The 27,494-nt window shown below is 47.6% G+C and overlaps 1 protein-coding gene across 2 annotated transcripts; it reads left to right on the top strand.

The window, feature by feature from the left end:
• The first annotated feature begins 808 nt into the window (after window positions 1-808).
• On the top strand, window positions 809-25,721 carry LOC144718751 (axin-1-like). 2 transcript variants are annotated; one of them, XM_078594252.1, is made up of 9 exons: window positions 809-2,610; window positions 7,308-8,202; window positions 13,494-13,712; window positions 15,075-15,171; window positions 16,912-17,037; window positions 17,772-18,388; window positions 19,738-19,950; window positions 21,173-21,334; window positions 22,531-25,721. In XM_078594252.1, the coding sequence occupies exons 2-9, from the start codon at window positions 7,328-7,330 to the stop codon at window positions 22,655-22,657; spliced, it is 2,436 nt and encodes an 811-aa protein (XP_078450378.1). In that variant the 5' UTR covers window positions 809-2,610; window positions 7,308-7,327; the 3' UTR covers window positions 22,658-25,721. The 2 variants fall into 2 exon arrangements, with proteins under 2 accessions (XP_078450378.1, XP_078450377.1); XM_078594251.1 differs by lacking the exon at window positions 809-2,610 and adding an exon at window positions 5,711-6,628.
• The last annotated feature ends 1,773 nt before the right edge of the window (window positions 25,722-27,494 follow it).

Consider the following 27,494-nt stretch of genomic DNA (forward strand, 5'->3'; position numbering starts at 1 on the left):
CATTTCATTAGTATACCGACCATGTATCCATTGTATAACATTAATACCTTACAAATTAAATGATATATTTCTTATTAAGTGATTGCTATTGTTATGGCGACATCGTAATGCACTTCTTTATTTACAATGTTATGTAATTAGTCATCAATCAACATTGATTCTTTCACTCAATTACGTGCACTGCATCGTGTGTAAGAATCGATGACCTCCGATGTATACCAATTATATACATTTCAGCTCTTAAAGCAAGAGAGACAAAAGGAGACTATATAATGAATGCTAGAATTGAACAGCCACCCATAAATCGTGACAAGCTATCAAATCGCAGAAATCCTCCAGTCGGGGTGAATCATTAACTGGTAAAACTCATACCTGAGCGTGGGGGATATTTTTGCTTAAAAAGGTGGCGTGCTATACTGTACATTAGTACAGTCATAATACGTACTGTAGTAATTACAAGTGTAGTGGGTTTTTTTTAATTATAAATTAATGTTATTGTTACATACCGTACCTACTTTATTACATACCTTATTGGTCACCCCGTGCCCTTATACACCTCAACGTTCATCCTATAAAGTCTCATCACAAGGGAGAAACACAAATAGACAAAAAACATTTACCCATATTAAAACGGCTGTACGCCGTATGGACCTGAAAACTCAATTTTCCTGTTTGAATACGGGGAAACCGTATGGGTTGACTCGGTACGTTGTTAGCTGTGTAATGATATTTATTTGGTCATATTTTTTAAAAGCCAAAGTGGCTCTACGCTTAAACGAGTGTCGGAAGGTGTTTGCCCCAAATCAGTGATGTTTTATCACACATTCGTGAAAAGCGGGGCTGGTATCTTAATAACAAGACCACAGTTGACTTCCCAGGAAGTGGTACGATTCTACTCTTGCGTACGCCAATTTGTTCAGGAGATGAATTCCAATATTGAGGTCTGCTGGCCACGAGAGGGCTTCAGGAGAAAGTATGTGTAGTTTTGCTATTTCTCCGTTGAAGGAGAGAGGATTACACTGGTTTACTATATGGTCCAAAGTTTGGGTTGCATTTTTGACAGTTGCATTGTGGCTTCTTCCACTTTCCATTCATGAAGGCGATGGGCGCAAGCAGCCTGTTGATTTTCTGATGCGGTTTATGGTACACCGGTGTCTTCGAGGAATGTAAAAGCCAGAAGGTGCGATGTTTGGGTATCGAATTAGGTGTTTATTGTGGACGTCTGCGTTGTGCCATTCTGTTCGCCAGCGTTCTTCCGAATGTGTGAGATTCTAGGATAATGGTACGAATTTGGCTGCATCATAACTTGTAAAAAAAAACTTTCAAATGGATAATTGCAACCAATAATGAGTGTTTAGTATGTTGGTAGAAACTGGAGTACACGAGGAACCCCCACGGATACAAGGGAATCACATGCAAAGCTGCACAGATCGATACAATAATCCACTCACTGTAATTATATATCCGTGCCAACTCATAACCCTGCAGGATTTGAAGTTTCACAAATATGCGTGATCCACCGATCCTTGCCTCCAAAGCTCCATGAACCACGGGTGTGTGCCACCACGGGTGTGCCACCACGCCTGATTAAAGAGAGAGAGACAAGCCAGAATGTTGTGGCTGCCCTCCCACCTCAGTCAATGGACCCACCAACTTTCCATTGCCCCAATACTCACCCACCCAGTCAACCTGTCGAGTCTTCTCGGCTACCCTCCTCTCCCCTCCCCTACCAGTGCAAGCCACCCTTCTTTTCGCCCTCCCACTCTCTTGCCACGGCCACGCCCGCCCGACAGCCCGCCCGCCGCTCGGGGAAATGCGCCTCTTTTCAACGCCGGACACATTTGTATGGTCGAGACTTGCACAGGCGAGCCACTTGGTGAGCACCGGGGAAACGTGTACACAAGAGGAACACCGTAGCCGGGGTCTTCTCTGTCTCAGCGTGAACTCGACAACAACACCATCATCACCATCATCATCGTGGTCATCGTCATCATCAGCAGCAGCAAACAACAAGATGTGCGCCTGAGATTTAGTTGATTTTTTTTGTAGAATGTATCACGCCACTACTCTCCCCCTATCTCCCCGTTACCTACCTTCCTAACGATCTATCGACCTGCCTATGTATCTTCTTCATACCTACATATCCACTCGGCTACCTGTTCACCTACGAACCGAACTTATCACTCACCTATCGTCACACGTATCTACCTATTCCTTGCTTATCTTCCTGTCTTATCTTCATATCTACTTACCCGCTTATCTACTTACCTTCCTATATCACAACCAACCTCCTTATCTCATAACGATCACTTCTTCCCTATCAGTTTACCCACCTACCTGCATCAATACATACGTACCTACCTTCCTACCTGCTTACAGATCATCCTGCCTACCCACCCAACACGACCACCTCACCCTCCCAAGCTCGCCTCCAGAGACCCGGGGCGGTTGGACCCTGGTCGCGAGGCGTGGGTGAGGAGGAGACGCGGAGTGGGTGAATGTCCACCTCCAAGCCTGGGTGAGAAGAAGGCGAAGAAGAGGGGAAGAGAGGAAGAGAGAAGGGGGAGAGAGCGCGGAGCGACGTGGAACGAACTCCGGCGGAGGCACCAGGTGGGAAACCCAATTGTGTCACCCCCGTTGTGTGCGGGTGGCGTTTCCTCGGTCCGCTCAGCCACCGGCCATCGATGGCACTTGCATGGGGGGGGTGGGTTTGTGTGTGTGCGCGTGTTGGTGGTCGCGCGTGGTGCCGGCCTTCGCAGGTGCTCGATAACAGCACTTGCCCCAACAGTCTTGTACAGGCTATACGGCGCTGTGGGGGATCTTTGTTTTTGACGTTGTGTGTGGGTGGTGGTAGCGGTTAGCGCTGCGCTGCGCCACCAACACCGTCTCACCCGGGTTCGATTCCCGTTCACGGTCAACGCCAGTGACGATTATCTGAACGGGTCCTGGGCTTCCCCTCGGTCGACTCGGCCTCAAATGAGTACCTGGTGCGGTGGGTAAAATATCAGCACTGGGGAGACAAAGGCGGCCGGGTGTGGTGCTGGCCACCCACACCCCCTCGTGTGTCACAGTGACGGCCTTCATAGGTGCTCGCTAACAGCACTTGCCCCAACGGTTTGTGCAGGCTATATACGGGGGATCTTTTGCCTTTGTGTGTTGAACTTCTTTCGCACAGTGCTAATCAGAGGTGCGGGTGAAGGACAATAAACTAAACACACCAAGCAGTTGTTAAAGAAATGCGTTTTCAATCTGGATTTAAAAGTGCTTCCTAATAAATTTGAACGATGATTTGCAGTTAAGGCCCCTCGCCGGGAAAACAAAAAAATCGTCTTGCTGGGTCGGTCGTGATGATTTTTCTTGGTTTAACAATTGTATTTTGTACATTCAATCTAGATTTGAAGTTTTCGTGACTGCAGGGATCCATACTCTGGTTCTTTCTGAAACGTCACGTAGGTATAAAATAAATTTGTCTACCAAGACATTTATTGCTGTGGTTGTCCCACCTGATGACGGACGCTTGTGTTGCGCCATAAACTTCGTGATTTAAATTATTTTATTTTATACCTACGTGACTTTACCGAAAGAACCAAAGAGTATTTTGTACATTGGTGAACTCAAATACAATAGCCCTTTATGTTGTTGCCTTGTTGGCTCTAATAAGCGTGATTAAATGTAAATCAATGGAAGAATAACAATTGCTGCATTGGTGAGTAATACGGTTCTGCAAAAATAGGTTGGACGGACAAATTCCATACAGAACTTGCTTTCAAATATATCTGAAGACGAGTTTTGAGTGTTTTGTATTTGTGACACTGATGACCCCGTTTAGCCAGTTACCCGGCTATTTTTTTGCACTGCAGATCCGCGATGCCGCGTAAGCACCGACTCGACAATTTAAACAAAGAAACGGAAAAAAACCCCATCGAAAATTGCAGAAACGCCTGCAGAACATCCATAGTAGACAAATTCACGTTCTTCAAGCCCCCCCCTCCCCCATCATCGCCACCACCACCACCACCGGTCTCCCGCCGTCTTAATTAATTTGCTGGCTGTTCCCCATCACCCCTAATTACATTTGTCTTCATCAGCATCCGTCGTCTTCTTACATAAATCAGGTTTTTTTTATGGGGTTAGATCGCGTAAATATATAAATGTGTCGTTAAACCCGCCACCACCCGACATAGCCAAATAGTAAGGTTTGTCACGTAAACAGAACGTGGCCAATTCGTCACTAGTACAGCAACAACAACGGCGTTTTGGAGAGCCAAGCCACAACATTTACAATCCGAGTACGACGTTTCGCCAGTAATTACAACTAGCTTCATCAGGCGACAGCCAGATTCATCTTCTTCTTCCTCATCGACGTCGTCACAGTCTTGAGAAGGTGCCTGGCTGCCCGGTCAATTTCGTGTCGACCTCAATCGGCTCCAAGCCACCACTCATCCACGACTCCATCATCGCCCGTCTCCGTTGGTACCACAGGGGCGCAAGGAGCGGTTGTGTGCGTTGCTCATGCAGCAGCATCAGCAGCAGCAGCCCATGCTGCTGAACAACGATACCAGTAGGGTGACGACGTCCGTCTGACACCAGCGTGGTGAAGTATGGTCAAGAAAGCCAGCCAGCCCCCCCCCCACCTCAATATAGTTGATGGTCGGCGATGCGGCAATCGAACACATCTCGACGAGCTGTGCACGATGCACTATTCAAAGTTGCATTTTTCGATAAGGGATTTTGTTATGCTGACGTTTGGCGTTTCGACATCGCGGATTGTGGCACTGATTTCGGATCGATTAGTACCCCAGAGTTAAGTACACCCCTCAAAAAAAAGTGTCCCCAAAAATAGAATTTTTAGTTGCCTCGGCAATTTTGTTTTATTTGGTTACCCCGGGGTACCGCCATGAGGATGACAGGCACTTGTCCCAATCAGTCTGTTGAGGCTACCCAGGTGTGGGATCTTTTGTCTTTGTTTTCCGCGTGTGCTGTTGGGGGAGCGGTGTGGCGAAGTGGACAACACCGGTGGCGATTTATCTGAACCGGTCCTGGGCCCCCCCCCCACCCAAGGTCGACTCAGCCTTAAATGAGCACCTAGTGCAGTGTGTAAACATCGCCACGGGGGGGGGAGGGGGGGAGACAAAGGCGGCCGGGCGTGGTGCTGTCACCCCTTGTGCACAGGTTGTGAAAGCGCTGCCCCGTTGTGTACTGCATTATGCAGTTGTTGTACTGTGTATTGTCTCGTGTGTGTGTGTCCACGTGCTACTGTTGTTGGGGCTGTCGACGATGTCGTCGCAGTACCACTGCGTCCTAGACTGCGTATTGCACAACAGCATCAGTTCACCACTAAGTGACGGTGACGTCACCAGGGCGCTTGTGCCAGGCTAGGTGCACTTCATAGTAATGCTGCACCATGTACCTACAGTATGTTTACTGTATGTGCACAACATGTGTATATGCTTTGGTTCTTTTCGGTTAAGTCACGTCTACAAATAAAATAATACATTAAAATAACATATTACGACGTTTCGATTGCAACACAAGCAATCATCATCAGGTATAAAAGAAATAGCAACAAAAATCTAACTAGAAAACTATAGACAGACATACAAGCAGACAGACATCACAACGGCACACAGAGAGAGGACACAAATCGGCACAAAGAGAGGGGTCGTTTCTGTGACGGTCCCTTAAATATAGAGGGGGGCGGGGACGGAGAGAGGGAGGGGGCAGAGAGAATTAGCATATCAATGAGTGTACGGCAACGTACTGCTGTTGCAAGTAAGATGACAATGTGGAACGGGCACGCAAGCTTGAAAATTAGGAGACAGGCACACGAAAATTAAATAACCTAGCAAAATATTTAAGGGACCGTCACAGAAACGACCCCTCTCTTTGTGCCGATTTGTGTCCTCTCTCTGTGTGCCGTTGTGATGTCTGTCTGCTTGTATGTCTGTCTATAGTTTTCTAGTTAGATTTTTGTTGCTATTTCTTTTATACCTGATGATGATTGCTTGTGTTGCAATCGAAACGTCGTAATACGTTATTTTAATTTATTATTTTATTTTTAGACGTGACTTAACCGAAAAGAACCAAAGAATAATTCCTGCAGTCACGAAAGCTCCTAAATTAAGATGTGTATATGCCTAATCTGTGTACAGTACGTGTAAATTATTGCTAAAGTGTGTTTATACAGAACCTATGTCATGTGCATGTACATCATGTGAAGGACTGCACATACAGCATGCGTCGTATACCTCTGGGTATATTTGCACGGCAATGCGGACAACGTCGTTGAATGCGCCTGGTCTCCGAAGCTAAGCAGGAAGGAAACTGGTTGGTACTTGAACGGGGGCAGGAGTTGACAGATAAGCAATAGGTTCTTGATTCCATCTGTGCGGAAGCTTTGAGCGTCGCCCCACTCATCTGTAGGGGTTTTTTTGTCTTCCCGCAGGGTACTCAGGTTTTCCTTCCACACGATCCCACACGAAGCCACATCCGCTCATTTATGGAATTGGCCAAATATCCCAGTGCAGGACCCGCGTGAAAAGAGAGTCTCTGTTTTTAGACTGGGACTTTCCTGGGCAAAGAGCAGCATCACTTATTTTCATGTTTCTGGCAGTAACTCATCTTCATCGTAAGTCCACATTACGAAGGTGATTGTTTATATATTTGACCATGTATGCTTATGCGAGTGAAGTTTCTTAACCTTTCGTTTTTTTCTTCCAATATATGCACATGTTACGTGGTATACCGTCCACTGTAGTATTGTTTGTGCATGTGTAATGTGTGTACACAACCAGGATGTAGCACAGTTGGTAGAATGGCAGGGGTCCCAAAGTACATTGAAGTACCAGCCACAGTTGACTCAGCATCATCCTCTCCTTCATCACCACCACCAACACATAAACACCATTAACCCCAGCATCAGTGTCCCTACCATCAGCATCATCTGCTCGACCATCAGCATCATAATCACCACCACTGCCAGTAGTATCATTACCGAAACCACTATCGTCATCGCCCTTCTGCGGTGATGGTGGTTGGTAAAATCGCCCATTTGAGTGAGCATTAAGACACCGACATGAATGCATTAACAATGCTGTTGTTTATTGTTTCTTTGATGGTAAAGGTACAGCCCTGCAATCGTGCTTGCTTCCACCGCTGCAGGGGGAAATGGAGCTCCAGAGAGCACCTCTGTATGGTTTTGTCGACGACGTTTCCACGTTGTCTTGGGAATGGATGTTACCGTTTTTCATTTAAGCTTTATTCCATTTTAATTCAAGTCATTATTCTTGTTGCCGTTGACCACATAGAGCTTCGAGCGCGTGCACGCATGCTCGCTGCTTGCGCCGCGATGCTCCACGCGGACGCCAGCTCATTCTTCACGGAGGATACGCTCAGACCGCCGGTGCCAGGGGAAGAAGGGAAAGGAGCCAAATATCGATGCACAGCAAGAACAGCAGCGGCGGCAGTGCAGCAAAGTGTCCATAAGCCAATTCAGACGGTGCTGCTGGCGCAATCGTCACCGTCTCCGGGGAGCCCCACATCGGCACGCCGGTCGAACGAGCCAGAGGGCAGCGCGTCGCCGCCGGTGCCGTGCCCGCTGTGGGGAGAGTCTCTGCAGACACTGCTGGAGGACTGCGACGGCGCCAGCCTCTTCCGCGCCTTCCTGGCAAGCGACAGCTCCGAGGACATGCTCGACTTCTGGTTCGCCTGCGCCGGCTACCGCAGGCTAGGCCTCGCCGACGGCGGCCGGCGGCTCGGGCTGGCGCGTGCCATTCACCGAAGGTACCTGGCTGAGGGCGGCGACGGGCGTGGCACCGTGTCCCAGCTGCTCTCGCCGGGCACGCGGGCCCGTGTGCGCCGGGGCGTGGAGAGCGGCCGGGCAGAGCTGTCGCTGCTTGACGAGGCGCAGGGGGAGGTGCACGCGGCGCTGGAGGCCGGAGCCTACGTGGCCTTTCTCAAGTCCGACGTCCTGGCGGAGTACGCGCGCTCAGGCGGGAACAGCCCAGGGCCCGGGGCCGAGGCGCTGGTCCTGGGGCCTCGAGGGGGCTGCTACGGCGGGGAGGAGGGACGGGAGCGCGGGGTCTGCGCATCCTTCCAAGCGTCCGGCAGAGCCGTGACGTTCGAGCAACGGCTTGCGGCGGCAGCAGTGGCGGAGCGGAGGAGAGACGGGGAGAAGTCGGCACACGACGAGGCTGGGAGAAGGTAAGAGCGAGCCACGCGCAGAATCTTTTTCACCAAGTGGCAGTGACATCATCGTGGTGTCGCTGCCAAGCCAAGGGCACGGAGTGACGAAGATTTGCCGACAAGCTGTCAGGTTCAGGTGAACAGAAATAGTCACAAACGTTTTCTGAGTAGACCGTGTTAATAATGTATGTGTGGATGACAACCATCGATCTAGGTTTTCGGGGTTAACCGACCGAAATGGCAGACGGATGCATTGACCGTGTTTCGCTCATTTAATGCAGTGCAGTCACTAGAGTCCACCTGCCCAAACACTGAAATTGGTGCAGAATGCGCCTTGGCTCAATTAGAAAGCATAAGCCTCAACTGCCAAATAAAATGTCAATTATGAAATTCAAATAGCCATTAAACGTTTGTACAAAAACACACAAACCAGTGGTATGGTCGGTAAGTCATTACGTGCTGCCCATAGCAATGCATGCATGGGTAGCAAGGGATGATGGGTTACACGGACTCTTGACAAAGATTTTTGAATGCTTAAGCGCTTGGACCAAAAGTATTTATTGACGTTGCCTGTATTAACAGTGTAAAAATTTTGCCTTCAAAGGCATTAAAATTGACATTTTTGTACGTTGATTAATTTAGTGCATATAATTAAAAGATGTAATTCCTCTATGTGGTATGAAAGTGCAGCCCTGCAATTGCTCGCTAACCACTGCTGGCGGAAGGACCTCCAATAGAGGGAGCTCTCGGAAGCCCCTCGAGAGGAATGTGCATGTACTGTGCATTAAAAAAAACACACCGCACACAAAACTGAAGGCCTAGTTTTTTAAAACCCTTACACGTGTCCCTCAATCTTGTAATTTCATCAATAAATTATCCTGCAATCCCCCCCCCCCGACTCCCTCCCCCACCACCTCTCTTTAGGTTGAAGATTCAAACTGTTATGTATCTAAAACTGTATGAAAATATAAGTTGCAGCACATGGCTTGAAAGCTACTGATTCCCGGAGCGAGATAACCCCCCCCCGTGGCCCTTGTAGTCTGTAGGAAATAACGCAGCGCATGCAAGGAAACAAACAAATAGTGATACAGAATCGTTGTATTCCTGTTTTGGCTGCTGAACCCAAGAACTTGTGCCCCAAGCCTTTGAACTCGGAGCTCGTACAGCGAAGGAGCGAACTTTCTGAAGTCTTGCCAAAAGCAACTTTATTACGAGAGGAGCATATGTTGCATGGCCGCTGTTAACGCCATTGTAAAGATCAAACCCTTTGTTCTTTATTGCTGCGGCACGATGAACTACGCCACATCGGCGTGCCGCAATGAAAGTGTCGTGGCGTGGTGGCGCACACGCCTGCGCTCCGGGTGGAGAGTGGGTGGATCGCGCAGCCAGAGAGAGAGAGACATCCCCGTGTGCTGATGGGCTGTGTGATTTGGCTCGGAGGTGGCAGTACGGCAAGTGGGTTCCTGACCACAACTGTGCCGATCGCTGTCGGCCTTCTCGCGCGCGTCGGTCTTCTCGCAAAATACTCAGAGGACAAAAATTAGTTCGGCAAGCATCCCAATGCGGTGCCCTCCGAGAAAATAATCTTGAGAATCGGTGAGGCAAGATCTGCCCTGCCTAAGTGAATTTGGGGTGGGTGCCAATCACCATTGACAGCCCTGGAACCAGAAATGGATGTCTAACGTTGCTATCGCGGGTCCCAGCCTATCCGTAGAGCAGCCACCGTTTCATTTTCGAGTTAAGCCCCTCCAGGCACAGCAACACGCGGCTACGTTCTGCTTGGATACTTAAATTGCAGCATCAAACAGAGGAAAGTTGGTTTCGCACGCAAATTGAGAAAATGCACTGATCTCCTCTATACAGCCCTGAGCCAGTGGTGGAAATTCCACATTGTTATGGATGGGGTAGTTCTTGTGTTCTTGGCCTCGAAGGGCTGCGAAGGGCTGAGCGAAACCCCGGCTGGGATTTGAATTCTCGAACTTCCGCGTGCAAGCCGTGCACCTGACTGCTGAGTCACCCAGCCGGTTAATAAAAGACAGTATCATTGAAGTGCTGTGGTGGAGGGGGTGACACAGTGGTTGGTGCTCTGTGCTGTGAACACCTCCCTTGCGAGTTGGATTCCCAGCCCTGGCTAACTAACATCTATGCCGAGTGACGTCTTCACCGATCTGTGGTCCCCTTCTTCACCAACCAACGTGGTGAAGTACGGTCGACAACCTCCGTGACTGAAAAGCACGGGGAAGCCTTTCATCCAGCCGTCGATTGACAAAAGGTTGCAAATTAATTCTCGTTATTGTAGTATGTATATATTTCTCTCCAAATGCTAACGTGAGTTATTTCAATATTTTTACAAAAAAACTCTTGAGAAGCTACATTGTCCACAGCCTTCTAGCACGCACCATTGTGTTCGCCAGCATGACAGCGCAGGCATGTGATAATAATGTTAGTAAGAATTACAACACTTCATAACCTTGGGAGAACCCAATGGGACACAGACGACACATTGTGGGAGAGACCTGGGATACATCGAATGCACAGAACAGCTTAACAGTGGCATGATTGATAGACTAAATTGTCAGGCACAGTACAATTTGGATACAGAAAGTTGCTAAGGGGTAGAAATATAAAGTTCCCATGGTGTGTGCCAGTCTTTCACATAGGATGACCGCTGTTCACATCCCACTGAGTGGTACTTATTGTACAGGAGTTCAACACCATGCAGTAAAAAACATTTTGGTGCTCACGATAACTGAACAGTCATCACATACAAAATATTTGTTTGTGTTGTTTTAAATCGGGGCACATTACCTGGCATGAATCTGATAAGGAACGGAACAAAAACTAAACAAGTACCAATAAAAGGATGAACATATGCATGCTCAAGAGTTGCACCAAGAGATGGAAAGACGAACGCATGTCTCAGAGAATATAAACGCACATTGTAGACGTAATGTTTACTGAGCAGGCTTCGGCAAGGAGGCGTCGTTGGGATCGGACGATGGCAGATGGATGAGACTGCTGATGGCAGTGGCAACCCCAGGAGAGAACGCACACGACGCCAACCATGATGGAGGTGGAACATTGGGATCAGTTAATGCGGAGGAGTGTGAAATATATTGTGGCATCGTAGGGCCATGAGGGATGGCAACAACATGGGAAGGCCTTCGTCCGGCATGGCTTATTAAGACATCGGTATTGTTGTATTAAATTAGGTCACGTGATCCCTGCAGCCACGAGAGAGGGATCTACAGCGTCCTACAAGTAGAAGGAAACATCGATTTGTGAATCAAGTCATGGTCCAGAATTGTGATAATTTAATCACTGGGGGAGCCTATTATTTTATTGATGCCGAAGATATGACGGGCAAAGTTGACCTCCAGCCAGTATTTTAATTCACGACCATCTGACCGCGAGTCAATCACTCTGACCACGATGTGTGAAATTTCATAGGAGAATGGGAGATTGATCACGAACGCGGAAGAATTTTGGACATGAGAGGGAATGATTCAGGAGACGAGGGCATAGCGAGAACTTTATATAATGCGGTAAGATTAAGTTCACGCGACAGAACAATCAGGACGCGAGCAGATATGGGAAACGATGAAAATGAACTGGCTTGACAAACGGGCCCATGCCTCCTTAATCTCCGTTTCAAGCCACCGAGCATGAAAAGAGGGGGGGTGCGGGGGTTGGAGGGTGTGAGGGGGTTGGGTGGGGTGTGGGGGGTTGGTGGGGGTGCTTTTTGATCCTGCAGCTTTAGACCACCGAGCCACTTCAAAGGATGCCACATTTTACCCATTATCTACATTTATGCTACAGTCGAGTGTTTTCCCAGCTGCTGTTAATGTTTGAAGCACTCGAGTGCTACGTTGGCCGTGCTGGTGCTATTGAGCAAATTGAGACGTCGTGTTGAGCTCCCCCTGGCCTGGGTTTGTTAAGACCTGGGGCAGTTCTGAGAATCCCACACAAGGGATTCCTGGCCGGTGTGCACAGCTGGCCACTCAAAAAGAAAAGTCAGTCAAAAGTGATTTCCTGCTGAATTGAGCATCGAGGTCGTGTTCATCCTCTTGTTTACAGCCCTGATCCAGTGGCAGAAAGTCCACATTCCTATGGCGGGGTTGAGCCTAACCATGAGATAACCACCGTTTACTTTTTCCCACAAAGCGGTACATATTTAATCAACCTTGGGAGGATGATGACCCGAGTCAACCCCCAACCAGGATTTGGACTCCAAACTCTCCAATTGCAAGACGCTGACTCTTCCGCTGAGTTATCTCTTCAGCTCGCCACTTGCATCTGTTATTTATTTTACTTTATATTTGCAATGTAGTGGTTGACTCACCGTGCCACAAACCCAGCTTCCCGGGTTCAATTCGCGGTCATGGCAAACATCAATGGCAAAGTATGGTCAAACAAAACCCATGATCAACACGATGTGGGGGAGGCATCCATGACAATTCGATGAATTTTCATAATTTAGGGTTGAGAATTGATTCAATTACCGATTCATTTTTGTCTTGTTTTCACCATGTCCTTTGTGTTAGTTAATATTATTTTCCGCACAGTTTTGTTAGCCTCATTATTACATTTGCACATTGCATCCTTTTATCAATTCACTGCTGGATGAGGGCCTTCCCAGGCCGTGCGGGTCGTGGGGGTTGTTTTACCGCACTTCAACACGCCGGTCTGCACGGGTTGGTCAAGGATGGGAGCATGGACGTGAGAGCGTAATTGCATTGCAAAAATTGACTGTGCCACATTCACCTCTGCTACCCATAACAGCCTGTGACGACAAGCTGTTTAACTTCCAAGATGTTTATTTGTATGTTGACCTTTCGCACCATGCTGATCGGAGGTGCGGGGGAAGGACCACAAACTAAATACAAAAAGCAGTTCTAAAGAAATGAGTTTTCAATCTAGATTTGAAAGTACATGGCTCAAGTGGCTTCCTAATATCGGAAGGAAGAGCCTTCCAGATGGGCGCAGAAGCACATCTGAAAGCCCACCATGCAATGACCGTCTTTGTTCGATGGTTAGCCAAAAGCGACTGCGAGGGTGACCAGATTTGTGTGATGGTTTTTGCTCCTTGACGAGATCAGCAAGGTGTTTTGGTTAACACAGTCTGTTGGGTAATTTGGTCGGACTCATTTCCATTTACCGCGATGCATGCCTCTATGAGCGTGAGAATATATTTGTCGGGCATGAGAATACATTTCGAACAACAATACCACGGCCTTTGGTGTCTTCTCGGTTACGTGGCGCGGTGGGATTCCTAATGGAAGCGCTGTGCTGTGATCGCGGGCCCGCAGTGCGTGGGTGCGCCCGCGGGACCCGCCAAGCCTGGCGGAGTGGCGGGAAGGAGTCGATCCCGTGGCGCTGGGAACGAGCGGCGGGAGCGACGCGGCCGGACCGAGCGACGACGCGAACGAGAGCAGTGAAGTCGGCAGGACGAGCGAGGCGAGCAGCGGGACGAGCTGGCCGAGGTGGACGAGTGGGCGTCCAGGGGATTCGGAGCCCAAAAGCCTCACGTGCGTTCTGCCACTGCTTCTGCTTCTGTGTTGCGTCGCCGGTTCACGGCCATCCGCCGTTGTTGTTCACGTCGCCGTTTGACGTTGCTAATTTTGCCGTCTTCATTTTTAACGGAAGGCTTTAGTAATTACCGGCACCATTTGACATAAACGTTTACCTTGGCACCGGGTTTCCCAGACTCCATACCTCACGAGCCACCATGGTAGATCCATCTGGTAGGTCAATCTGAGTTTACCTGTTTATCTCGGTTCAAGTACAACCATGCTGCACGTGCCTGATGATTGCTAAATTACACCATGGCAGCATCCCCCACAATTACCGTTACCTATGCTGCATAATGATTACTGAACACCAACGACAAATATCCCCCATATAGCCTTAATAGGCCGTTGGGGCAAGTGCTCTTCGCGAGCACCTATGAAGGCTGACACGGTACACGAGTGGGTGGCTGGCCAGCACCACGCCCGGCCGCCTTTGTCTCCATAGTGGTGATGTTTACACAGCGTACTAAGTATTGATGTTAGGCTGAGTCGACCTAGTGGAGGCCCAGGACCCATTCAGATAATTGTCACTGGTGTTGGCCGTGAGTGCGAATCGAACTCGGGTCGATGGGTTCGTAGCGCAGTGCGCTAATCGCTACACTGCTGCTCCCCACACAACGCCTCTCACTCACGTACACACGCGTGAACCAGGGCTGTCTCGACAGCACGCGGGACAATGTTTCGCAATCATGGGGCACATTCAGCATGTTATAAGTGGTGCTAACGTAAAAAAAAAAAACGCCACTTTTTTCAAATTTTCTTGCTGTGGTTTTCACACCTGATGACGATTCCTTGTGTTGCAGTCGTAACGTCGTGAGACTTTTTTTATTTTTTATTTTTTTTATTTTATTGTTTCCCTTCTACGTGACTTTACCTTTACTGAAAGAACCAAGAATATGTTATAAGTTGATTTGTATTTGAATGGCGGTAAATCGGTAAACTCGGAAAGATGTACCGTGGTGGGTCCTGAAGAGTGGAGTTTTGGAAAACCCCGTCAAAATAATTTACTTATATATAACATCAAAATTTAACATCCTATTTTACTTCATGTTTCATTATTACCCGAACCAAGAGGCAATTCATTTAGTTATTTAGTCATTTGCCCTGAATTGCAATCACAACATATTTGCAATTGTAATTTCAGATAATGATGCTCCAGTAATTGCAACTGTAATTCACCACAGCTCTGATCATAACTGCTTACCGAATCAATTTACCGCCACCAATAACCTTCACCATTTATGAACACAAATGACCACAACGTTGGCTTTTGTAATAGAGAAATTAAAACGTTAACTTTCTTTTTCCAAATTATCGCAGAAAAATGATCGATCCAGACCAATTAAAGTGTGGACAGAAGCAGGCTTGGTGCAGCAGCGGTAGCAGCAGCAGCAGCCACATGGAGGAAAGAATGAAAGTGAGTCACATCCTAAAATAAAATTTCAAAGCAGGGCCGCTTGACGTGGTCTTCAGAGGATCTGCACCGCTCACTGAGATTCGAGGTTAAAATCCAGGCAGCCACCCGTGATTAAACATGGGTTCCCACGTGTAGTGAGCTGATTGGCTCCGTCTGGTTACTTTGACACTAAGTTTGGTTTTGTACTTGATTTTTCTAAGTTCCTGCTCCGATAGTTAAAAATATTGGTTTGAATTTCATGCAACGAACATGACCCACTGTAGCACAGTGGGTAGCAATGTGCTGCCATCTCCTCTGTGGACCATAGGTCACTTAAAGGCATTTCAGAGGCAGCTCTATAAAATCCACTTCTGTGGGGCATTGTCTTACACAACGGGTTGCACTGATCTGCGACAGATCCGAATTAATTCTCTGTCTCATGATATTCTGTTCATAGCACAATCGGGATAACATTGGGTGGGAAAAAAAATACACGATTAAACCGATAAAACAAAAATGTACAAAAAATAACTTCACATTAAAATGCATTTGAGAGACCCAGTTTCATCACGAGCAGCACAAACCCCAGATTTCAACCCAGGATCTCAGCAGTATCAGCTCACGGCTCTGACACATTATACCGAGCTACTTGTAGCATTCCTCATGTCCATGTCCATTACAAGCTTCAAAGGTGGTTAATTTTAATGTTCAACTCCTCACCCAATAATTCCTCTGAAAAGCTATTAAATCATTGCCTTTGTACATAACACGTCCTCCAACAAAGGTACACCTTCGTAGCGTGAAAAAAAGACCACCACATTCTTATGGTTAAATTGCAATATTCAGTTTTCCCACTTTGAAGTCAGCAAAGTGCCGAGTAAAATGACGAACGTGGTCGCCTGAACAATGCGACGTTTGCGCCATGGCACACGGCAGACTTGCCGTAGATCCCCCGTCTGAATGTGCACCTTTTAAGTTTGTCTCTGCTTGCCGCTAAAGCGTTTTGCGATCCCAGCCGTGTGTGATAAAGCAGTCCCTAATGCAGCCTCTACTGTGCAGTCGAGCAGTGTTGTAAACGACAGGGCACCTTTCCAACAGCCTGAGAAGGCCTGCAGAGTTATGGCAGGCGCTTTGACGGCCTTTTAAGTGACTATTGCAGGTTAGAGGCCACCCTTTGATCTCTTAACCAGAGACGATCGTAACGGGTCACGGTGTTGCAACATTGGGAGTAGAATGTTTTTGTGCAAGACATACACGTGCACTAAACAGTGTGTGCATGCTTGTGTGTGGGTGTGAGGTTTGTGAGTGGCGAGTGGTAGTTCAGTGGTTAGCGCACTGCACTATGAACCTCGCGTACCCAAGTTCGATTCCCGCTCACGATCAATAACAGCGGAGAATATTTGAACTGATCCAGAGCCTCTTCGAGGTCTACTCGGCCTTAAATGTGTACTTGGTGCAGTGTGTAAACATCAGCACTGGGGAGACAAAGGTGGCCAGGCGTGGTGTTTGCTATCCACTCGGGTGCCGTGGTGGCCTACATAGGTGCTGGCTTGGAGAACTTGCCCCAACAATTTGTTAAAGGCTACATGGGGGATCGTTGTCTTTGTGGGACAGCTGCTAGAGCGAGTCCACTGCTTCACAGTATCTCGGGATGTGCTGCGTGGGTGGTGCAGTGTGGAGATAAAATGATAATGATGTCATATCTGGACCCATTACAAACACGAACTGCTGTAACCGAGGTGATAACACCACTTTGCCCAGAGGGCCCGGCAGGTGATGAAGGACGCTGTGATGAACCCGGCGAGGTTTGCTGCGGAGCTGACCGCTCGGCTGGAGCGCCTACAGAGGGATCGGAGGCTCCAATGGGGCCTGGAGGAGCAGCAGGCAGTGAGTATCCACGTGCCACCCAGCAATCAATGCGACCCAGTGTCTAGCTTCACTCAGCGCCAGCCAGCACCACCATTATTCAGCACCACCACCACCCAGAACCACCCAGAACCACCCAGAACCACCCAGTAGCACCCAGCGTCACCGTTAGCCACATAGCATGGCTGGCATGGGCCCCAGTCCAAGGAATGAAACTGGGACCCGCTGTCCATTTTTGCCTCTCCAACCCGTGGGCCCGAATGCAGTTGGAACCAGATGCACGCTCTATAAGCTGCAGCATTGGTCGTGAAATTCCACTCAAATTAACTCCTACTTCTTTTCCACTGCACAGTCGAGTCACAATGTGGCCGCAGCTCAGGAGGTCCAAGTTTGTTTTTCCTTTGCAGAACCCGAGCCGTGCCGCTAATTGTTTTTCGAAGGGCGAAAATAATTAACTCAGCCTCGTGGCCCTGTTTGGCACAGAGAGCCAGATTCAGATATAAAGTGAGGCCAGATTTTCACGTTTAGCTTCAGTCTCAGCTTGGCAAATAGCCAGTGGAACATCACCCGTATGGTGACGACCCCACGCTGGCATAACTTGGACATGCTCGTACCACTCACACCCAGTGCTATCAAGTTCAGGTTCCACTCCCATTCACTATGCGCCACCGAGTGCCACGTGCCTTACTCGTTGATGTTATTAGTGGGTTGAGAATTTCCAGCTTAAGCCCATCACCTGTTCTGTGCTGCTGCAGGAAGGCGAGTGGGCGGATGGAACAGGAAGCCCCATTGACATGGCTCGCCACCCTGCAAGCTCTTCCCGGCCCACGAATTCCTCCCGAGGAACCTCCGCCCACTCCGATGGCAGGGCGACGCTTCCGCAAAACGTTCCGCAAGACGACGACGGCGACGACGAGTGCACCGAGAGCGTTCTCGACGGGCACGTGACGCGAACGCTGGTGTGCCAACTGCCTCATGCCGGCGGTGGCTCTGAGCGGCCCCGGGGGGCTCGTAATAACGTGGCTCAAGCAGGGCCCCCCACAAACCAGACCCTCCCTGAGTCCCCCACTGCACGCTCCCCTCCCCGCATACAGTCGTCTCTTAGCGTCAGCACAGTGCACTCGTTCCACTACAGGCAGGTCTCGCAGCACATGCACCACCACCATCACCACCATCATCATCATCACCACCACCACGGTGGTGGTGGCGGAGGAGGCCGCAGCGGGCGGTCCCTGCAGGAGATGGAGATGGAGGCCGCGAGGCGAGTGCGGTACGAGGCCGGGGGTGACGCCTGCCAGGTCGTGAGCGATCCCCGCACGGGCATCGACAGCATGGGCCTGCCGGACGAGCTGGCTGAGCGCCTGCGGTGCAGGTGCGCTAGTTGGACCGACGTACGGACTACGTTTTCGCTTTCTCAATCGCACCACAGAAGCCGACGGGTAGCCGTCAGGGCAAAATACATTTGCATCTTTGCAAATAGCACTTTTTTTACTCTAGCTTAGATCTATTTGGTCTGTTTTCAAGAGAGTTGGGCCTTAATGGCGACGGAACTTTTACTACAGGTTGATTCAAATTGGATCATCTTCGTGATAGTTTTAGTTACCTCCCTGTTACAGACAGAATAACGAATCTATCAACCGTGTTTGGAAAGAGATGATTCTCTTCCATATGGCAATTTGTTCAGTAGCTAAATGCCAATGTTGAGGATCGCTAGCCATGAGAGGGCTTCAGGGGAGAGTTTGTGTGGTTTTGCGATTCCTTCATTGAAGGAGCGCAGTCTACAATGTTTCACTCTTTGAAAGCGATGATATTATATCATTTGGGGGGAAATGCTAAGTTATTACAGTAGTGCTACCAGTGTCGTATGATGAGACGGTGTCTCTTCAGAGCTCTAAGATGCTGTGTTGTTGCTCCGGTCAAGGCCTGGAGATGCGAGTGGGTGTATATGCTGTATGAATCTGCTCTGCTGCTGGTTCCTAATAAGGACATTTTTTTTTTTCTTACACAATTTGATTACTACTCATGTCACATCTCGACACAAAGTGTCTATTTAGAATGCTCGCAGAACAGTGCTTTAGCTCGTGATTAGAGTTCGGCCCATGGAAAGTGGAAAGGAATATCTCTCAACTACTTCTGAGATCTCTTCAAGCAACCTTTTCTCCGCACTGGAGGCGTTACAACTTTCCCATGTGTCCTGCTATAGTAAGTCTCAAGCATTGGATGGTTTTTGCCAATTTCAGTGAGGAACCAAATGTATAGTTTTTTTGCGTGAAGTCATCGGTCACCAGGCTGAGATGATAAACTCCTCGCTACACTTGAGAACCCAATTTAATCATGGGTGAGTGGCTAAAACCTAGATTCAGAGTGTTGGCTCATTGTGTTTGACACTTGCACCACCCAGTCACCTCAGGATGTAATTTTTTTATGTCGAGGTTGTGTCTGGGATTCTGCCACAGTGGTGTAATGGTCAGCACACCGGACTTGCAATCCAGAGGTCGCCGGTTCGATGTGACCACCAAGTGGCATAAATATATGCACCACAGTTAGTCCATTGGCAAGCACACAGGGAGAGAGAGAAGGGTAGAGTGTGAGTCTCTCCCACCTCTTCTAAGACTGAATTTACCTCTTAAATTAGGCTCTTGAGAGCTTTCTCTCGTGGAGGCTCTTCCACCAGCAGTGGAATGGGAAAGTAATTGCTGGGCTGCACCTTTATCTTTGCAGAGACGCGACGCAGGGCTGGTTCCCCAGGACGCCGCTGGAGAACACGTCTCGCGAGGACGAGGAAAGCGGCGGGGCCTCCGCGGAGACGGCGGCGGCAGAAGCGGCAGCGGCATCCTGCCTGCCCCTGGAGTCCGACCTGGATCGCGCGCACGTCTGGCTCCCACAGCTCGGCGGCAAGAGGGAGTCGGGCAGGAACCCAAAAGCCTCACACGCGTGAGTAGGATGCAGTTCTCGGAGAGCCACGTGCCCGTTGAAACCGAGAGCTGCTGTTATTCTCAATGATGTGGGTCCGTCTGAATGGCAAGAACAACATAATTTTCAGAATGACCATACTTCACCACGCTGGGCAGTGTGGGTTTGGTGAGGAACCGGTTCAGATTCGACTCGCCACCAATGTTAGCCTTGTCCTAGAATCGATCTCAGTTCACGCGGGGTTCGTAGCACTGTGCGACATGGGTCCCATTAATCATGTAAAGATTCATCCATTTATATGGAATTGTATGCAGGAGAATTATACTAAATTCCTAAGTCATGCAGTTACCTCTCGTGACCCATGTAGCCACTGGAGGTGCTACCTTCCCCATAATAAAAAAAAATCCAGCACAGAACTCCTGTTGTCCACAGTAATTTTGGTGTTCCATTTCATGGATCCTATTATCTGCGGAATCATCCGCGGATTATAGGATCCGTGAACTTTAGAACTGTTTTTTTGTGTTTAGTTTGTTGTGCTTCCCCTGCCACTCTAATTAACACGGTTGGCTACATACTTTGCGAAAGAAGTTCAACATAATACAATAACCCCGATTGAAGAAGATATACATGGATTGAACAGCTCCTCTTATCCACGAAAAAAATCACAGATAATATAGGATGCTCTTCCGCAAAGACTTGTGTGAACAATTTTAGATAATCGCGAATAATAGGAGGAATAGGGCTGTGAATAACAGGTTGTTAGTCGGACCCGAAAGCTGCTGCGACTATTAGGACGACGGATAAGGGGTGTTCTGTATTGAATATCATTGTGGCCCCGAATTATGACAATCGAATCTAACTACACGAAACTAAACTTTTTAGTTCACCAGGTAAGGCCCACTGAGCTATATCGCTAATTTTCAAAAGCAACCACATTATATCTCAAACAAAGTGGCTGATCATGTGGAAATTTATAGTAACCAAATACTCTAAATGCATGTTGATTCTAAATGTGGAGGGGAAAACCGAAGGCCCTGGAGAGGACATGCAAACTCCAAATATTAAGGCGTCAGGGTCAGGATCGAACCCACGACCTCTTGCATACCAGGCGAAGGAATTAACATCTCGCCACCGTGGGTGGGAGGTGAATCATTGCATGCCTAGTGCCCGTGGCTCACTGCTCCTCCTGTTTTCGAAATCGTTCTCAAAGGCCCGATGGCGCTGTCGTTTGCGATCGTTTCAGGTGCAAGGCAAAAAGGCCGCTGTCTAGCCGGTCGCCTCCACAGGGCACCGCGGTGGCTTACTATTTCTGCGGCGAGCCCATCCCGTATCGCACGTCGGTGACGGAGAGAGCTCTAACGCTGGCCCACTTCAAGGAGATGCTCGGCAAAAAGGGCACCTACAGGTACCGTCCACGCAGACGCACCCGCAATTAAACGAGAGATGAGCCTTTGATGAACGCGCAAACCTGAACGGTTCAGGGGGAAGGTCTTTGTGTCTGACGTTTGATAACGTTTCACAGGTTAATTCAACGTAACAACAAAAGGAAAGTCTGCCTCTGCGTAGGTTTCGTAGCTGTGGTGTGCAGCTCTCCCCCATGTGTTTGCGGCCTGTACTGCAGGTTGTTCGGCACGATGTCCGACGTTTCGCTCTGGAAAAGGGGCTGCAGGGCATAGTGGGAAATGGTAAAGGTGTGAATAAAAACAACCCAGGGAGAGAGACTGTGTGATTGGTCCTGGACTTGAAAAAGGAAATGGTCTCAGCAGCAGCGCAGGTGGCCAGAGGGAGGAAACTCCAGAAAACAAGGACCGCAGTGAAGGAGCAACCGGACACTAAACGGAGGTTGTCCGGTGGGTTTAACAGAAGGCTTTGGTTGTTAAAATAATAGTAAACTGTCTAGCCCACTGAGCTATAAAGCTCTTTTTCAGAAGTGACCTGGCCACACTTGATAGCCCAATGAAGTGGCTTATCATGTGGATATTTATAGTCACTGCCAAATACTCTTCATGCGTGTTGATTCTAAATGTGGAGGGAAAACCCGCAGGACCCTGAGAAAAATCCACGCGACCATGGGGAGAGAAAGAGAGAGATAACGTGCAAACTCCAAATATAGAGGCAGCAGGGTTGTGATTGAACCCACGGCCTGCTGTATACTAGGCGAGATGTTGACATCTTGCCACCGCGGCGCCTCAGTGGAGAGCACATGAAGGGGGAGTAGATCAGGGTGAGAGATCGGCAAAATGTCCAAGATGGTGAAGGTTACCTTGTATTTGATGTGGGGCATGATTGGTAGCCATCTGAGGGATCCAAATACTGGGCCAATGTGTTTATGATTCACGTGAACCTGTCCTCTGCTGATATTCCTCGTGTTGTTCTCATCAAGGCTAATCTCCAATAGATACAAAAACTCCTGGTGCAAGAAATGTCAATGCTCAATAATTAATTGTTTGGCCTAGGTTATAGTAATGATGATCGGATAAGTGTTCAGTTAACAAATCTCAAATCTACTGAGCGGCAGTTTGAATGCTGAAACTAATCGCCGAGGCAGTACCGAATGAACAGGTTGCTGTTGGTTCAAGTGCCCCCTTGTGTTGCCTGCAGGTATTATTTCAGGAGAGCCAGCGGCGAGTTCGACTGTGGGTTTGTGTTCGAGGAAGTAAGAGACGACAACGCCGTTTTGCCAAGTTACGAAGGCAAAGTCATTGGGAAAGTTGAGAGGGTGGAGTGACATCAGCAAAATAAAACGTCTGGTTTTATTTGGAGTGCTGTGCCCACGTGTGTGTGTGTGTGCGTTACAAAACCCGGCGGCCCGAGTTCAATTCCTGCCCACGGCCACAACCACTAGGCAACCATTGTCGACTTCTGTCAAAGTTGTACTCGTTTGATTGACCACGTAAAAATTATGTTTAAAATATTTTATTTTTATACACACACGCAGAATTGTGTTCTTTGTGTAATTTAATTTATTGTGGTTGACATATGCACATGGTTACATACTGGGAGTGTTTATGGACAGATCTAGCATGTGGGTGTGCGGTGGGTGGCACTGCTATTTTATAATCTGGGGGGAAAACTGCTGCGGTTGGGGGCATGAAAAGAGTTGGGGAGCAGCGATTGGGGGTGGGGATGTTCTGTGTGGAGCAGCTGCAGCTGTCGAGATAGAACGTGCTGCAGCCTTGTTGAGGATGGACATAGCTTCATAATTCCACCTCTGTTTACAATGCAATGTCTCCACCCACCCCTTCGGCTACAGCGTCTCTCCGCCGAGCGGTGCCATATTTCGCTTGCGCAATCTTTTGCGCGTTACATTTTACGTGAGCTACGCGGTGAAATTTAATACAAAGCACATTCAATTGAGATCTTCCCTTTGACGGCCGTAAAGTCTGCAAACTCTTTTGACTGGGCCTCGTTCACACGTAGATGCGCCGTCGGGGGTGTAGCAAGTGGCGCTGCGGTCAGCGCGCGCTGCGCTGTCGACCCGACGGCGGACCCGCATTCGATTTCCAAATGCGACCATCATCAGGGGGAGAGTAATATCTTGAACCGGTCCTGGGCGTCCCTCTTCACCAGTCCACTCCAGCCAGTGTGCTGCAGCGCGTGGTCCAATGATCCCCAAGACGGACACGGCATGGGGAGGCCGTCATCTAGCAGTGGACTGGCAGAGGCGCTGTAAAAAAGTACGCTGTGTATGCGGTACGTGTACCTGTGTGTATATACAAACGCCGTGCAACATACACTATTGGAGGCAAACATCAGCTGTTTGAAAACAGGTTTTCAAAAGAACACGTGATTTGTTTATTTATTGTGTATATATCGACCCCTTGCGTTCATAATATTTCTGAAGTTTTACATAAATATACCCATTTAATCCCAGTAACCAATGATATACTCTTTAATAGGTGATTAGGTGGGAAGATTTGTTTTAAATCCATTTTTGTTTTGCAATCCATATTATTTGTGTTCTAGTTGTATGTGTTTCTATTTAATGGTCTATTCGAGGAAGTCCATGCAAGGATCAATGAGTTATCAGAGATATTTTTCCTGTTTTAAGGCGTGACATCTTCAAACTTAACTTTTCATTGAACGAGAGTCGGGGCGGCGTTAGTCCTTACACTGTTGGTTGGGCTGCTGGCCACACGTGAAACAATTCCGCACAGTGAGCCACATTTATTTTAGTGCAAGACACGCGCGATGGATTGATAACGGACCAGAGACCCCCCCCCCGCCCATTGCAAATCAGTGTGTTGAGCCTTTTTTACCGCATTGCACAGTTTAGCGAAAGCCGAGCGCCTGTCTTATTTCTACCTGTCGGGTCCAATCGCATCTCGGCTCAAATTAACTTGGTGGGGCAGTGCTCAACTTTGGTGGTGGCCCTGAACCAGTGGTTCAAATTCCGCATTCCTTCGATGACTACTGTTACTGCTCTTTGGTTTTTATGGTTTGTGCTGCGTGGCTCTGCGATGTGTTTTCAGGGTCGTACCGCGTGTTGCTCGGAACGACGTCCGACGTTTCGCTCCACGTGCTGGGAGCTTCTTCAGGAAGCGTTACTGAGCAGCCTACGATCTCTCAAACGTCGGATATATTGTGCCGAACGCGCGTACGACCTGAAAATCAATCGGAGAACCATGACGAATGTTGACTTTGTACAAAATGGTACATGTTATCCATTCTGTTGGGATGACAGATTAAATCAACCCTCAACTGAGAATTCTGCTCACCACCCTTTTTATTGTGTGTCAAGCACTGTGAGTTCCATTATTTTGGACGTGACATTGCAGACACTTTAAAGACATGGGTAATGATAATAAGATTTGTTTTTTGAATTCGTATGACGTTGCATAAATGCCTCGGCAACTCAAAGCGCCTTGTATCTCATCTCAAACATTCTAATTGCGCCCCCACTGGCAGCTGTCCTTGTGGCGGCAAAATGAGACCCTGCGTCTACGTGCAAGCCAGTAGGCGGCGAAGATTGCGATGTGTAATCCCGATTGAGTCATTTGCAGGTAATCAGCGTAATCACAAAGTGGCGTTTTATTTAAAGTTAACCAATTTCGTTTTGTAATCTCCCCCTTCATAGTTAGGGAGAAATTCTCGTAACGGACGTGTACTGTTAGAAAACCTGGCTGTTAGCTTCCCCGCTGAGATGGTTCATTCGATTTTGCGTACGTGTAGAGCCATCGACTTGTTCCATAAATAAAGACAGACACCCAGTGTGTGTTAGTTCTGAGGGTGATATTGAAATGTTGACCGAGGAAGTTGCCCAATTCGTCGAACTCTCATGCTTATATTTACTGTAGTAATAAAACAAACTGCTCATGCCCAAACATCTGTCACTGTTACACCTGCTCTCGTCAAAATGTGAAAACGTCGGCAATAATTACCTCTCGGTGTCTGATGTTCACAGATTGCACATGTATTATTATCCTTACCCGGAGATTAATGAGGTATTATTGATGCGTGATAAGTTCTTGAGTGTCTTCTGTGGTTTGAGATGCTGTACCGTGAGTGTTCTGCTTACACCTTTTAAGAGTTAATGTTTTCTCAGGGTTATACACTGGTTGGCATTGCTGCAGAGAATTAATATTTTTGGGGAGCATTATTTTAACGGTGATAATTGGTGCACGTTGATTGAATGAATTCTTTATATTTGCAGCACTTACAATCTTAATATTTGTAAATAATACAGCGTTTATTCTATTTCATGTAGATATTGCAATTACAGTATTTCATGTCACTATACCAATGTACTGTTCGTGTTTCTGAGCACTTTTAAATAAAGGTTTATTTCATAATCGTGTAGTATTGACATTTTTACGGTTGACTTTTTCTCAAGTTTATTTCAGTTGTGCCACTTTTGCAAATGTATGGACATCTCACATCCAACTGTGGTGCCACTGGCGATGTTAACGACCGTACTACATTTAACCACGACGACTACAACAGTAACGACCACATTTAAGTGTGTTTACTCAGGAAAACGTCTGTGGCGATGGAGTGTGCCTATAGCCATTAATCATGCACGTGGATGGAATCGTTGGGGCAACATTAGTCCCAATGTCCCATGTTCACTCTGCCTTGGAGGACTCTCCTGATTATGGTAGGCCTATATACACTTGTTTTGGGGTACAGAGAGGTGGGCAACAGTAAGATGTAAAAAAAAATTGACCCCAGACTGGAGGTCAAAAAGTATTGCTAATGCCCAAGACTCAATTGCAAGCGCTGCTCCTGCTGTATTTGTAAGTTTTAAGTGACCGTTAACATTGCTTTTACGTGTAAAACAAACATGGTCAAGTAAATTTTGATTTAAAGCTTTTGTGACTGCAGGGATTCATATTCTTGGTTCTTTCGGTAAAGTCACGGAGAAGGGAAATAAAATGATTAAAATATAAAACAATAAAATTATCATGCCGTTTCGACTGCAACACCTGATGATGATTGCTTGTGTTGCAGTCGAAATGGCCCAGGTTCAAAATATTACTTATTAAATGGAGGCCACGGACTGCGCCACGGAGTTTTTAGCAGTAAACAAGGTACCGTGTTGACCGGGTAATACTTCGCGCTACCTTTACCCTACCGGGTAATTCTTCCGAGCTACCTTTACCCTACCCTTTACCTTACCCCTTGGCATGTCGACACCTTTACCCTTTTACCCGGTAAAAAGGGTAAATTAACTTACCTTGCCGAGGCCGACCCTCGACCTCTACTGTACACCCCCTTCGACCTTGAGCCAGACAAGGCGGTGGCAAGAAGACGGTACAATCAAGAATGAACAATGGCGGTCGTGTCCTTTGGGTCTTTCGATAATGTCACGTAGATAGGTTGAAATAAATAACAAAAAAACGACGACGTTTCGATCGCAACACAAGCGGTCGTCATCAGGAAAAAGGGGCATCAGGGCCGGCCCGAGGCATAAGCGAACTAAGCGGCTGCTTGGGGCCCCCTGGCCACCAGGGGGCCCCCGAATCGTTTTTTTTTTTACAATTAAATAACTTAAACAAGTGATATAAATGAATTAATGAATGAATGAATAAATGATTCAAGACAAGAAAATTCTGTCGACAACTGCTGCTTTGTCACGGCTCACGGATGTCACGGCTCATTGACAATTCAATGGCCCAGGAAAGACTAAGTGGACTTGCAGTCATTAGTATTAATAACAAAGTTGGCCAAGCAATACCATACAATGATGTCATTAGTGACTTTGCCTCCAGAAAAGCTAGGAAGGAACGATTTTGAGGTCATTGTTGTACAGTTGACATTGTTGAACCCTTGCTGTTCTTATGTTTGCTTTCATTATTTAAGTATCTTTTTTTTTGTAACATTCTATTTTTGATTAGATTAATGTTTGTCTATTTTGGTTTTATTTAAAAGATTGCACATTTAATGCACATTTGCAAATAATTTATTTAATATGTTTTTTGTGACCGTTTGTATTCAGAAGTTTTAATAAAAGAGTGAAGTATTTTAAGTGTTGTTTTTATTTTTTATTAATACATAACCTCACTGTATTCGTTTATAATATTCGCTATAACATTATAGTGTGACATTTGTGTCAATAATCTTCT

Source organism: Lampetra planeri, chromosome 5 (genome assembly GCF_965212315.1).
Source record: "Lampetra planeri chromosome 5, kcLamPlan1.2.h2, whole genome shotgun sequence".
NCBI lineage: Eukaryota > Metazoa > Chordata > Hyperoartia > Petromyzontiformes > Petromyzontidae > Lampetra > Lampetra planeri.